General features: G+C 43.8%; 1 protein-coding gene across 2 annotated transcripts in view; it reads left to right on the top strand.

The window, feature by feature from the left end:
- Positions 1 to 14,555, top strand: part of LOC127033027 (chromatin remodeling regulator CECR2) — a 139,414-nt gene that overhangs the window by 61,016 nt on the left and 63,843 nt on the right. For both annotated transcript variants that reach the window (XM_050920805.1, XM_050920815.1), the window contains exon 2: positions 1,242 to 1,336. In XM_050920805.1, coding sequence (XP_050776762.1) covers positions 1,242 to 1,336 — 95 coding nt within the window. The remainder of the gene's footprint in view (positions 1 to 1,241; positions 1,337 to 14,555) is intronic.

A 14,555-nucleotide genomic window follows, 5' to 3' on the forward strand; every position in this document is an offset into this window, starting at 1 on the left:
GCCATATTGACTAAATATATATCTGTGAATTACCAATAGAAATAAAATTACCAATACGTTCTCTCAGTGTGTACAAGATTTGTATTAATCACTGTTTAAGAAGTTTATCCTTTTTGTAGGTCACTTCCTGTATTACACATTCTAAGTGAACTCCTTTGTACTGAAATAAGCCATGCTATTTTCCACTGTTCTTTCAAGGAAAGGGAGTTTAGGGACAGATCATGTGGTCTGACACACCTTTTCTGTTTTAAAAAAAGTTTTCTGAGAGCAAAATCCCTGCTTCCCTTCAGGGAAAGAAGCAGCAACTCCATCTGTGGCCTCTGTCCCTCTCACCATGCTTTCTCCTTTCTCTGCTTACCTATCTGAAATTGCTGCTCATCCTGGGCGAGTGGCATTTTCAGGCTGTGTTCCTGAACAAGTGTTTTAAATGAGCTCACCACTGATAAGTAAGAAAAACTTCCCCTGGTTAAGGAGGAAATGCAGGCAACAGAATTAAATTGTTCAATTTCTGCCTTCCTGCCTCCCATCATCCGTGATGTGAGAGGCTTTGTGCTACTTACTAGGTTGCAGTGGCTCAACCTCACTGGAACAGGGGCACCCCATCTTCCATATCTGCTTCTGGACAGAAGGCATGGGCTGATGCTAGTAGGTGTGTGGTAAAACCTTTTCAAAGTTTACTTCTGAGTCCTTGCAAGGAAAAAGTAATGAGGATTGATTTATAGTGGAATTTGGTGTGGAAGAATGAAACTTCTACAGAAAAATAAAAATACAAGTTCAGTTGTGATTGTAGCGGTGGCTGCAGGGGAACGGCCTGGCTAGTCCAGAGGATGGCACTCCCTCGAGTACAGTACGCATCAGTTAGGCCATCTAAGGCTTCCTGCTCTTGGGCCACGTCCAGACTAGGAAATAAAATCGATTTTAGATACGCAACTTCAGCTACGAGAATAACGTAGCTGAAGTCGAATTTCTAAAATCGAGGTACTCACCAGTCTGGACGGGGCGGCATCGATGTCCGCGGCTCTCCGCGTCGATTCCGGAACTCCGTTCGGATTGATGGAGTTCCGGAATCGATGTAAGCGCGCTCGGGGATCGATACACCGCGTCCAGACTAGACGCGATATATCGATCCCCGAGCAATCGATTTTAACCCGCCGATGCCGCGGGTTAGTCTGGACGAGGGCTTGGTTTGCCAAGGGAGTATTTTAAGGAATTTGATCTTTGTTTCTCTCTCTTCTTAATAGGAACTGGAAGCTGCACTTCACAGGGATGATGTGGAGTTTATCAGTGACCTGATTGCCTGCCTCCTTCAGGGTTGCTATCAGCGCAGGGACATCACGTGAGTAATCTTTCTCTATGGTTTAAGCCCTTTTGCAAGGGAGTTAATTAACATAGTCACAGGGATGTTACACAGCTTCAGAATGATGCTATAGAAATGATCTGCAGTCACCGATGACCAGGCCAGATTGCTCAATAAGTGCAAGGGAGTCCCATTTCTCTTATACTTCAGCCCCTGCTTAAATCACACGTCGTTAATATTCACACACCCCACTCTTAGGCAAATTCTTCTTTTTTTAACAAAAAAAATCATCTTTTACCCTGAACCCACACACCTGTCTTGCACTCTGTGTATTGTTTCTCTTCATTGTTAGTGATCTGGATATTTGTGTGTTCTTTATACTCTGCCCTTTGCCTGATTAATTTAGAAATGTCACAGTAAGTGTTTTGCAACATCATAACTGTTTCATCATGCTAAATTATTTGAAAAATGGCAAGGAGCTTTGTCTTGGAATGAGTTGGATAGTAGGAGTAGAGAGTCAAATATAGCAACTGTTCTCTTCTTAGGAATAGCTAACACTTGGCCTGTGACATCAGAATGATAGGTGTTGGTGTGTTGGCCAGGCCTTTGAGGTATTCTTCTAGATGTTTAAAGATCCAAAGGCACTTTTTTGTTAACATCCACCTGGATAGCCCTTAAAAATTAGCAGAAAATACTTCTGTAAAGTATCATCCTTTAGAAGATCTCCCTCCAACAGCAAAGCAATATGCTCTCTGCCCAAAAAGTGAAGCTTCATTTATAACGAAGCAAAACTGAAGTCTCAGCTTTCTTCACTGAATTCCTGTGAATTTGAACTGAGAGCAGAGCATAATTCTGGACATGAGGCAATCTTGCTGCTGGTGGTAGGTAACTGAGTGGGTTCCACTGTATTACTGGGTTGGCACTGAACATGGCACAGAACCTGAATCTGTAAGCAGCTGACTTGATGGGTAGTGCCCACCCATTGAGCCAAACTGGTGCTTGCCCTCCCTGAATGAATCTGAGATGGAGAGTAGGCTGATCAGAAAGCATCTGAAACCACATATACTGATTCTATCAGAATAACCATAACAGTGGCATATAATCCTGATTGTTGATTTATGGTATCAGGTGATTTCTATTTCTTCAATTAGAATTAGAAGTAGAAAGGAAGAATCTTTCCATCTCATGTAATCCCCATTAGCCAATGCAGGATTGCTCTCTAAGTATACTTTTCAGTGTTTTGTCCAGTTTGGTTGTAAATGTCTCAAGCATTGGAGTTTCCATAACTTCGTTTAGAAGATTACGCTGCGGTTTAATGTCAATATGTAAGGCACTCTTAAATTGGTTTGAGTGTGCGTATGTGGGTGGCACCGATTTAACTGCATCAGTTTGAAAAATGATTTTAGTTAAATAAATACAACTTCTCTGTGTAGATTAGGCCTTGGTTAATGACAAGATGCAACAGGTGAAAGAAACAAACCTGACAGTAGAAGGAAGAAGGGGTAACGGGAGTGTGTTTTTTTTGTAGGCTGGCTGTGTGTTTGATGTAGCTTGCCAACTCTGTAGCCATTCTTATTCGTAATGAGGCCTGCAGATCCATGACATGAGGAACTCTGCTATATGCAGCCTTGAAGGCAGGCCAGACCTGTCCATCAGAGATACGAGTAGGTGTGGCTCCACCTCTGAGAGAGCACCAGATTTTGTCTACTTGTCCAGCTGTAGGCATGCAGACCAGCTCCTCCGTACTGCAGAGCAAACTTGAAGAAGAAGGGAGGAAAAAGGCCTTAAAAACTGCTGGTTGTTCGGGTCTGCCTTTATTGGCAGAGAAGAGTGCCCTTCTCCTCTGTGCCCCTGCTCACCCATCCAAAGTGCAGCATGGCAGAGAAGGCTAAAAAGAGAGAGAAAGCAGACACTCTGACTCCTGCACTTCCCTTGCTGATTTTGTGCCTGCATGGAGATTTGTGCCTGTTCTGTGGAGACCCAGGCCCCCATCAAATCCTCAAGCAGGGGCGGGGTTTCTTGCAGCCTCCTTCCCCAAGCAGGAGAGCTCCCAGCAAACAGTGACAGCACCTCAGCAGCAAAATCCCCTGGGTCTGGTACAGGCTTGCAGTGATGCCAGGGCCAGCAAGTGGCAGCTCTCCTCCCTCCCCCACAAAACATGGGTGGAGTGTAGGTTGAAGCACAATATCAACGGGCCCAGGAAGTGTCCTGCCCAGCCACTGGAGCCTGTGCTCGCAGCCATGTCTGTTAACGACAGAGCAGCTCCCTGGCACCTCCCTGAACTGCTGGAACAGCAGGGAACTGCTGATAAGGATCCAGAGACAGAACGAGGAGAGCCCGGCAAGGGGAGCTCAGGCCCAATCCTTCCCTCCACTCTACAGCACGCCAGGGGACAGACATTGAGCAAAAGTGTACTGAGTATTTTGAGTATCGTATACTACGCTTAGAGGTCTGCAGATGTCTCAGATGACCCATAGTTATAAATCCCTCCCCAGACCCCCTGTGAGTATGGGAGTGTGGAACAGAGATTTTCCTGCTGCACCTAAAGATTGGGAAAGCATCAGGCTGCCCCCCTCAGCTGCCACTGCAGATCATCATGTCCAAACGATTGAGCTGTCATTACCAGCTGCCTCTGTGAGTCTCCAGGCCCTAATGGTTCTGGTTATTGCTCCCAGCTTCTGTTACAGGTTGCCATGCCATGCTTCCACCTCCTTCCCCAAGCAAATGGCTAGGGAGGGATGAGAGGGACAGCAGCCCAGATTGGAAAATTGCAAGGCAGTAATGGACCTCTTGGCCCCACCATTTTTCTTTCTACCTCACACTTCCCTCTGGTCTCCATTTTATAAGGTCAGAAGGTTCCTCAGTATGCACCAGGCAAAACGTATCCGGGCACCATTACCAAAGATAAATGTGCCTTTTTCCCTAGTGGTCAGGGACTTGTCATTTCTAACTGGGAAAGATTTTTACCCGTAAGAGTGGCTTCCAGAAGTAAATCAACTAACTCAGCATATTCCAGAGTCTGGTTGAGATTTACCCATTGGTACCAGGACAAAGGTCTCAGCCCTGCCTTTGCATTGGTACCACAGATTCTCAGATTTCGTGACAATGAACTCAGGCTAGGCCCAGGGCTGCCCAGAGGATTCTGTGGGCCTGGGGTCTTTGGTGGTGGGGGGCTCCCGCTTCAGCGATAATTCGGCGGTGGGGGGCCCTTCCGTTCTGGGACCTGCCGCCGAAGTGCTCCAGAGACCCGCGGCGGCCCCCCTCCCCCCGCCGTCGAAGTGCAGCCAGGTGTTCGGTGGTAATTCGGTGGCAGCTGCAGACACTGAGGGTCAAGTCACTGCTTTGTCAAAAATCCTTAGTGCAATAAACAAGTGGTGAATTTCATCATACCCAGATATCGAGCCTTTTTCTTATGAGAGCAGCATCTCTTCTACATCCTCCTGAAGTGCATGAAGTGTCTTTATGGGCTCTTACCTGGTTCTCAGTGCCATTACAGACCCTCAGTTTGAACCACTCATGAAGCTGTCTCATTACTTTCTAACCACTAAAGTGACCTTTTTGATAGCAATCTTGTCTGTTTGCAGGGTGCCCCTGAGATGGAAACTCTTTTCCTGGAACCTCAGCACTACATTCCATAAGAGTAGAGTGGTACTCAGATCCGACCATGCCTTTCATACTAAAGATTAACTCCAGACTCCATAGAGCACTGGACATTGTTCTGCTATCCTTTTGCCCAGTTCCCTCACACTCTAAAAAGAAACTGGCATATTCTAGATTTCTTCTAAGCTCTCAGAGAATGTATTCACCACACAGCTCAGGTCAGAAGGACCAAGTCTTTGTGCTTTATGATCTAGTGTCAAAGGGAAAGACGGTTTCAAAATCCTCTATTTCCAGGTGGCTGAAGTTTTGTATCCAAGAAGCATACAAGTCAAAAAGTGTAACTCCATCTTCTAATATCAGAGCTCATTCCCTCAGAGCTGTAGCAGCTTCATGTGCAGAAAGATAACATACGTCAGACAAGAAAATCTGTAAAGCAGGCATCTTCTCAACTGTTCATACCACCTTCAAAATTCTGGAGGCTGGACTTCAGTCATTATCTGATGCTGCCTTTAGTAGATGAGTGCGTCTCACTATAGTATCCCAGTAATTCTTTTCACATCTGTACATAACTGTATATTGTTCCCTCACTATATTGTGTGGAAAGTGGTATGAAAACCCCAGTGTCATAGACCTGTGGTCCTGAGAATGAATAAGAATAGGAAAATTTATCCATATCTTGCCTGAAATTTTTCTTTCTTGGAGTAATGAGGTCCACAGATCAAGCCAGTCTTGAATGGACTGTTAATTGGGAAATGATATCAGATTATTAATTGGCACTCAAGTTTGTTATTCCGGAGAACTGTTCTCTTTAGTCTCAGTGCTTTAATTTTCCATACTGATACAGAGTGCTTAGTTTTTCCTAGGTATGAAAGTGTAGCAACTGACAGTTTCTCAGAGGTGGCATGAGCCACACCAGCCCTGCCTCTGATGGACCTGTGTGGTCTGCCTCCAAAGCTGCATAGAACAGGGCACCTAATGTCATGGTTCCATGGCCCTCATTACTCCAAGAAAGGAATTTTTTAGGTAAGACATGGATAAATGTTCCTGTTACCGTCTGGCAGTGTTCTGTAGGCATTATGGTACAAGTGAATTTGAAGGAGGATTAGATAGTGGCTTTTTCAGTTTTTTCTGGGGGGACTGGGGGAGTGAATATGCTGTGCAAAAGAGGTGACATGAGAAAAAGCGTTGAGGTCCTTGTAGGAGAAATGGACAAATGAACAGTGAAGACTGAGAATATTAATAGTGAAGGCGGCAGTCATTTATATGGTTATAGGTAAAGAAGGGCTAAATTGTGATGGGCCTTAAACTTTGGATGATGCAGAGGAGAAGAGAGAGCCCATCTGGGGGGAGAATGGTGTGATGGGTAATAGGACTAGTACCTGACCCAGGACAAACTTCTGTGCGATCTCACTATGTGCCCCCAGTTTGATAGCGAACTATTGGTAACTACTTGTTGAGTATGTTTTTTCAACCAGTTGTGCATCCATCTTATACTAATTTCATTTAGACCACGTTTCCGTAGATTAGTTATGAGAATATCATATGGGACTGTGTCAAAAACCTTACTAAAATCAAGATATGTCATGTCTGTTGCTTCCCTCTGTCCACCAGGTCATGAACCCTGTCGAAGAAGGAAATTAGGTTGGTCTAGGATGACTTGTTCTTGAAAAATCCATGCTGGCTATTACTTATCACCCTGTTATCCTCCAGGTGCTTACAAACTAATACTATGTTTGAAAACTCATGGCGATCGGGTGGGGGGGTCCCAGATGACTGGAAAAAGGCTAATGTAGTGCCCATCTTTAAAAAAGAGAAGGAGGAGGATCCGGGGAACTACAGGCCAGTCAGTCTCATCTTAGTCCCTGGAAAAATCATGGAGCAGATCCTCAAGGAATCAATTCTGAAGCACTTAGAGGAGAGGATAGTGATCAGGAATAGTCAGCATGGATTCACCTAGGTCAGGTCATGTCTAATTAACCTAATTGCCTTCTATGATGTGATAAGTGGCTCTGTGGATGAGGGAAAAGCAGTGGACGTGTTATTCCTTGACTTTAGCAAAGCTTTTGATATGGTGTCTCACAGTATTCTTGCCGGCAAGTTAAAGTAGTATGGACTGGATGAATGGACTATAAGGTGGATAGAAAGCTGGCTAGATCGTCGGGCTCAACAGGTAGTGATCAATGGCTCCATGTCTAGCTGGCAGCCGGTATCAAGCAGAGTGCTCCAAGGATCGGTCCTGGGGCCGGTTTTGTTCAATATCTTTATTAATGATCTGGAGGATGACGTGGACTGCACCCTCAGCAAGTTTGCAGATGCCACTAAACTGGGAAGCATGGTAGATACATTGGAAGGTAGGGATAGGATACAGAGGGGACCTAGACAAATTAGGGGATTGGGCCAAAAGAAATCTGATGAGGTTCAACAAGGACAAGTGCAGAGTCCTGCACTTACTCCAGAAGAATCCCATGCACTGTTACAGACTAGGGGCCAAATGGCTAGGCAGCAGTTCTGTAGAAAAGGACATAGGGGTTACAGTAGACGAGAAGCTGGGTATGAGTCAATGGTGTGCCCTTGTTGCCAAGAAGACTAACGGCATTTTGGGCTCTATAAGTAGGGGCATTGCCAGCAGATTGAGGGACGTGATCATTCCCCTCTACTCAACATTGGTGAGGCCTCATCTGGAGTATGTGTCCAGTTTTGGGCCACACACTACAAGAAGGATGTGGAAAAATTGGAAAGAGTCCAGCGGACGGCAACAAATGGCTAGGGGGCTGGAACACATGACTTGTGAGAAGAGGCTAAGGGAACTGAGATTGTTTAGTCTGCAGAAGAGAAGAGTGAGGGGGGATTTGATAGCTGCCTTCAACTACCTGAAAGGGGGTTCCAGAGAGGATGGATCTAGACTGTTCTCAGTGGTACCAGATGACAGAACAAGGAGTAATGGTCTCAAGTTGCAGTGGGGGAGGTTTAGCTTGGATATTAGGAAAGACTTTTTCACTAGGAGGGTGGTGAAGCACTGGAATGGGTTACCTAGGGAGGTGGTAACATCTCCTTTCTTAGAGGTTTTTAAGGTCAGGCTTGCCAAAGCCCTGGCTGGGATGATTTAGTTGGGGATTGATCCTGCTTTGAGCAGGGGATTGAACTAGATGACCTCCTGAGGTCCCTTCCAAACTTGATATTCTATGATTCTATGAAACTGATTGTTTAATAATTTATTCCACTATCCAGGTATCAAAGTTAGCCTGACTGGTCTATAATTCCCTCAATCTTCTTTGTATTGCTTTTTAAAGATAGGTACTATGTTTGCCCTTCTCCAGACCTCTGGGACCTCACAAGTCCACCGTGAGTTCTCAAAGGTAATTGCTAACAAGATTGCTTCAACTAGTTTCTTCAGCACCTAGGATTAATTTCACCAGACTCTGCCACCTTGAATACATATAACGTATCTAACTAGTCTTTAACCTATTCTTTCCCTATTTTGGCTTGTTTTTCTTTCCTTTAGTTAATATTAAATGTGTTGAATATCTGGTCATGATTAACCTCTTTAGTGAAGACTGAAGCAAAATAGGCATTAAGCACCTCAGCCATCTTGATGTCATCAGTTATTAGCTCTCCTACTACTTTACTTTCCGTCATCTTACTCTTGCTCCTAATCATATATATAAAGAGCCTCTTCTTATTGCCTTTTATGTCCCTTGTTGGGTGTAACTCATTTTTGTACCTTAGTCTTTCTGATTTTGTCTCTATGTGCTTGTGCTATTCTTTTGTACATCTCCTTAGCAATTTGTCCATGCTTCTGCTTTTTGTAGGATTCCTTTTTTATTTGCAGGTCATTAAAGTGCTCCAGATGGAACCATATGGGCCTCTTACTATTCTTCTAATCTTTTATTCATGTTGGATAGTTTGCAATTGTGCCTTAAATATTTATTTCTTTATCTATATACTACTATTTAGCTGCTTCTCAGTGTTGAAATGATGAGTTAATTTTGTGTAGTACTTTACCTCTTCACTATCCAAAGTATTGTGTATTTCTGTTTTCTTGCAATCTATTGGTAGCAGGCTGTAGTTCTCTGCATGTCTAGTTTGACAGCATATAGAACTTGTAACTGGACTGGAGGTGCCTGACTTTAATTATGTAGAAATATAAAACTGTAAAGTACTTTTGCTGATTGTGGTTTTGTAAATATTTTAGGTATCTAATATCTCTCTACCTCTTCTTCCCCTTCTAGCTCTTCTGAATACATCATACTGGTCAATGTTAATACGTTAATATAGCAGATGTGATTTGTCCCACCAAACCGACATCCACTAGGTCATAATCTCACATGTCTAGCTCATTGAATGCATTTCCCATTACCTTTGCCTTTGTGTATAGACCCTTAAGTGTTTATGACTTTCTACTCTTGCAAAAAATGACTCCAGGAAAAAAAAATCACTTATACAGAATATGCAATTTATATAAGAAAATTGTCAAGTGGTATTTTAAAAGTACTTGATTCATTCCCCACCCCACCCCCCGCCCCCAAAAAAAAAAAAGTCCACTGATACAAATTGGGCAGCTCCATAATCCCTGCAGGCTACCACTTTAATTCCAACAGGAAATGCAGCTTGATGACTTGTATCAAGACAGGAAGATCAGAGCTGCTGCTAAAGGCAAAGGCCACAGCAGGAGACTTCTACAGCTGTTTTTAAGTAAGAAATGGCTGTGTTACATGGATGTGCACATTAAATTAAAATAATCCAGAAAATCTCCTGCTGTTCTCTGTTTCTGGCTAGAACTGTTGTGAAAAATGGTGTCATGCTGACCATATAGCTGTTTCCTGTTTTGTTTCATATTTACAATTTTTAATGTTTTAACATTTTAAAGAAACAAACAGTGATTTGATTATTTTATGTTGGAAGTTACTTTGTTCCATTACTGCCCCCTCAAAGCTCCTTTTTAAATTCCCCCTTTCTTGTAAAACATCACTTTATTAGGATTCAGTTTGGAAGAATATGTCAGATGGTAAGATAACAGAACCCACTCTTTTCTACTTTTCTACTTTTTTTTTCCTTGACATCTTTGAATCCAGAAGATTGGTACCTTGCCTGCTTAGATGGCCACTGTCTAACTCACCTTGCATCATGGAAGGCATTAATGTGCTTCATGAATCCCAGACTCCTCTCTCTTCCAGTGCTTAGTGAAGAAAAGAGAAGAAAAATTTCCAAATTTCCAAACCTCTGTTCACCCAATCTTCACCTCTCTTTCCAGATCCCTAAAGCCAGCTTTGAATCTATGGCATCTCTTTTCAATCATGTTTTGTTCTATCATGGAAAATAGGAAGACATTCCACAACATTCTCCAGGATCTCCTTTCCTCTCCCTGTCATGTCCTTTGTCCCGATGCCCAGAATGTAGCATCCCATCCTGTTCTATCGGAACCATCCTCTGAGTTTTCATTCAGGATTACTTATTGGCACTTCTATTCCAGCGACTTCTTTTCAGGGCTTTCCATCTAATTACCTTCCTCCCAAACCGTAGCTGGGCCAGCAAAGGACAATCTGATCATCTCCTGACTCATCAAGGACAGAATATCTGTTGTTACTGAGCAGGTTCAATGGCTCTATATATTTCACTTCTTTCATTCCTTTTGTCATATTTTTCTGTCTTCATTCCCTTGCATGGAACAGATCCTTCAAGCATTCCCTCCGTGACTACTCTCTCACTGGTTTGTTTTAAGAATAAATGTTAAAAAAAAAAAAAAAATTAAATTGCCTTACAGTCTGCATGCAGTTACATCAGTTGTGCCCTTTCAAGGAATGCAGTGTATTTTTATAAACTAAGAGATGAAGTTTGTGACAGATGTGGCAATTTCTTGCAAAATCCTTGGAAAATTTTATTGAATTAAGTTTAAGTATCTTTGGAGTCCATTGTATTAAATGCAAATGTTATATTTTATTGTGAGTCCTGGGAATTATAAATTTCAAAGGACTATCTTGAACAATGGGCCAGACAGGAGTGGACTTATGGACAAGCAATGTCAAGTGGTTCACCTGGAGCAGTGGTCCCCAATGTGGTACTGTGGGCACCATGGTGCCCGCCAGGGCATTTATGTGTGCCCACCTAGTGCCCAGCAGGGGAGAAAAGCTGTGGCCCCATGGCTGCTGGGGACAGAGTACTCCGGGCCTGCAGAATGCGGGCACCAGTGTTCTCTGTCCTCCCTGCTTCTCTGCACTGCCCAGAATTGGCACCAAAAAACCACACAAAAAAAAACCAAAAAAAAAAAACCACTCCGACTCTGCAGAATGGACAGAATGCCACACCATAGCATGTGCTGCCCCAGGCACATGCTTGCTCCACTGGTGCCTAGAGCCGGCCCTGTATGTGAGTAATTGTTGGCGCCCGCCACACTCTTCTGAAAACATGAATGTGCTACTGGCCACAAAAAGGTTGGGGACCAGTGACCTGGAGAATGTCTAAGGGGAAGGTGAATGCAACCCCCCACCCCCTCAGTTTATGCAAACACCCACCCTTTAAAAGCTTTGCCCTGAGGAGGAGAACATTATTTACTTGATTATAGCTGTTATAGGGATCCAAAGATCAAAGACTCAAATTGTATAAAGGAAAGACAACCCATTCATAGGGTGGGGGGTGCTTGTTCTAAGCTAAAGCTGTTATGGACACAGAACCCCTCTTCCCCTCACCCCCTTGGGTTTGAAGGACTGACTCCTACCAGAGCCCTGCTGGAGTTGGGGGTGAGGATGGTCTCCAGTAAGATTATTTGCATGCATGTAGATTCTTTTATTACTTTAAAAAAAGTTTTCTCGGCAGTGCTTTCGCCTTAAGAATAAATGTGCTTGCTTAGAAGAGCTATGTAGTCACTTGCAACTGTGGGCAATTATGATGTGTATAGCCTCTGAAAAGAGAGCAAAGCATAGACATTGGCCTGTTTAGTCAGTCTGGCTTGCTGGGAATAACACAGTGTAAGCAGGGAACTGTGCAACCTGGGAAAATCCCAGAGACACAGGTCTCCACCCAAAGAGAGGTGATGGCTGAGGATATGGGAGCCTGGAGCAGGTGTCCTCGGTGGACCACAGAGATGAAATGCAGGTGCAGTTGCCCTGAACTGTGACAAGGCTGATTAGCTAACCTAGGTTGCTAGCTAACCTTTAGTCTCTCTTTTCCTGAGCTAGGCAAAGTGAGTACTAACATTCAGGCTCGCTGATATTATGGTCAAGGGGACCTTAGAAAAAGCTAAGGTGGAATATCCTAGTGATCCAGTGGATTTATCTGTGTAATCTGTGCAATAATCTTTGGGGCCTGAGACACAAACCCAATCATGATAGACACGGGGAATACACTGTTTGTATTAACCAACATTTACTGGCATGCTGCTGATCTTGGCTGTAATAACTACACCAATGGCTGGTGCAACAGAAAACCACAAACAAGCTGAGGCTTATACTTACAGAGTTGTGCTTCATGCCTTACAGGACAGATGGAGGACGTGTTCCTTGCCCTCAAGAACTTCTAAACTAATTCTTGACATGAGACCATGAAAAGATTAGAAGGAAGAAAGGACAGAGGTTACAGCAATAAGATCACATGTCTAGTCAAAGGCTAGTGGACAGCAGAGTGGAATGAAATTGTGGCATGTAAGCGTCAATAGAGTTAGATAAATAAATATCTTTTGACTCACTACTTATAGACACTGCACCAGAAGTCGGTCTTAAAGAAGAAATTAAATGAGGAATGGTTGGTGACAAAACCAGGAAGAAAGTCCCATGCATGTGGTGTGCAGTAATGAGCAGAGATTGTGGGAGAGGTGGACAAATGAAGCATGAAGGTTGGCACCGTTGGCGAGCATATAGGTGACATGCTAAGAAACTGGATAACTCAGAGAAAGAGTTATGCGGGGCATTGTGAATGTGAGGGCGAGATGTTTACATTTGAAGTGATGGAGGAGGAGTCTGAATCAGTGACGGGATTCAGGGTATGAGATGAGGTGACCAGATTGCCAGGCCATGAAGATGTTCTGGACTGAAGCATTTTGCATGAGTGTAAGAGGGAATGATGCTGGGAGTCAGGGAAGCCTGTGAGGAAGAGAGCATTAATCGAGATGGGAGAGAAGTCCCTGGATGAAAGAATTGGCTGCTTGGACAGAAAGACAAGGATGGCTATTCAGATCGTTTGTGGAGAGAGATATGATAGGGTTTAGACAATCCGGATGTGAAGGACATGAAGTAGAGGAAGAATCAATAATGACTCCCAGATTATGGAGTCTTAGTGACGAAAGACAGTGGTATTGTCAACAGTAAGAAGGATCTGGGAGAGTGGAGGAAAAACAAGTTTAAATAAGTTGAGCTTAAACTGATAGCAGGACATCCAAAGACACTGGAGACTAAATAGTTCAAATGCTGTTTGTGTCTAGGGACATGAAAATTATGTGATTGTTACTGGTTTAAAGACCACACCACAAGATACATCCCAGGGCTAACAGAACAACTGTCAAGTTTTTGGTAGAGGAATCCCTGAGATTCTTTGTCCCAAGAGTCTTTGAGTGCCAAAATGGGTGATACTTCCCACACGCTTTGTGCAGGATTTCATGTCCAGCATGACTGTTCTGCTCAGCTAGACATTGAAGCAGATCTTCAGCCCAGGGATGGAGATTGGCATATTAATCACCTCTATTGCCTGGTCCATCCCTACCTCCAAGCAGGGATGTAAAGGCTTTCCCACCGCTTGTCTGAATTAATCTTCAGAGCCTCCCAGATCTAGTGAACTTCCTGAACATCCTTGGAGAGGGAGCTGTCCAGATGCAGGACTAGTAGGCTGACCGTTCTTGTGTTCCAGAACTATCTACTATCTTCAGTCACACACTCTCTGGCCCCGTTATTATTTATTTGTATTTTTGTAGCACTTAGGAGCCCCATTATGAACCGGGACTCTGCTCTGCTAAAATGTCCCATCTCCTTTCACTTCTTGTTTTCCCTCAGCACCTCTTGGGTCAACCACTGAACAAAAACAGTTGAAACATTGGATAGTAGAGGCTGTGAAATTACTGAGATGTCCAGACACCACATGCAAAACAGACCCCTCTTCTTCAAAGTAGACCCCTCTTCTAATGGTGAAAAGCCAGTGAAGAGCAACTAGAGCCACTTGAAACCAAGGGAAACATTTTCAATTCTGAGTGCTAAAAGTTAAACTCCTAAATAAGTCCTGATTTCTGCCCAGCTCCCAAGGTACTGAGTACCTACATTTCTCCGGTTTGAAATTTTAGGTCCAAAATCTTTGACCGCCTCTTTCAGAGAGCATAACATGACCACACTGAACCATACAGTCATCCGATCAATTCTCAGTAGTCCAACTTCATGTCAACTACACCTCAGTCTCCAATCTCCGTTTTCCTGGGCAGAATTATTGAAGGTTCACAAGCTTCTGATCTCTACCCACAAAACCTTTCACAATCAGGGTTCAGACAGGCACATGACAAGTGTATTGTTCTGGCGCTAGTGGATGACCTCCTTGTGGCTACGTGCAGGGGACATATCTCTGTATTCGCAGTACTAGCTCGCAACAGACAGATGGACACCAAGAGCTGCTGACTCGCATGCCACATCTCGGCAACTTTGTCTGCTCTGTCAGAATATGAGGCCTCTTGGTGTGACTATGAGACTAC

This window comes from Gopherus flavomarginatus, chromosome 1 (assembly GCF_025201925.1).
Source record: "Gopherus flavomarginatus isolate rGopFla2 chromosome 1, rGopFla2.mat.asm, whole genome shotgun sequence".
In the NCBI taxonomy this organism is placed as follows: domain Eukaryota; kingdom Metazoa; phylum Chordata; order Testudines; family Testudinidae; genus Gopherus; species Gopherus flavomarginatus.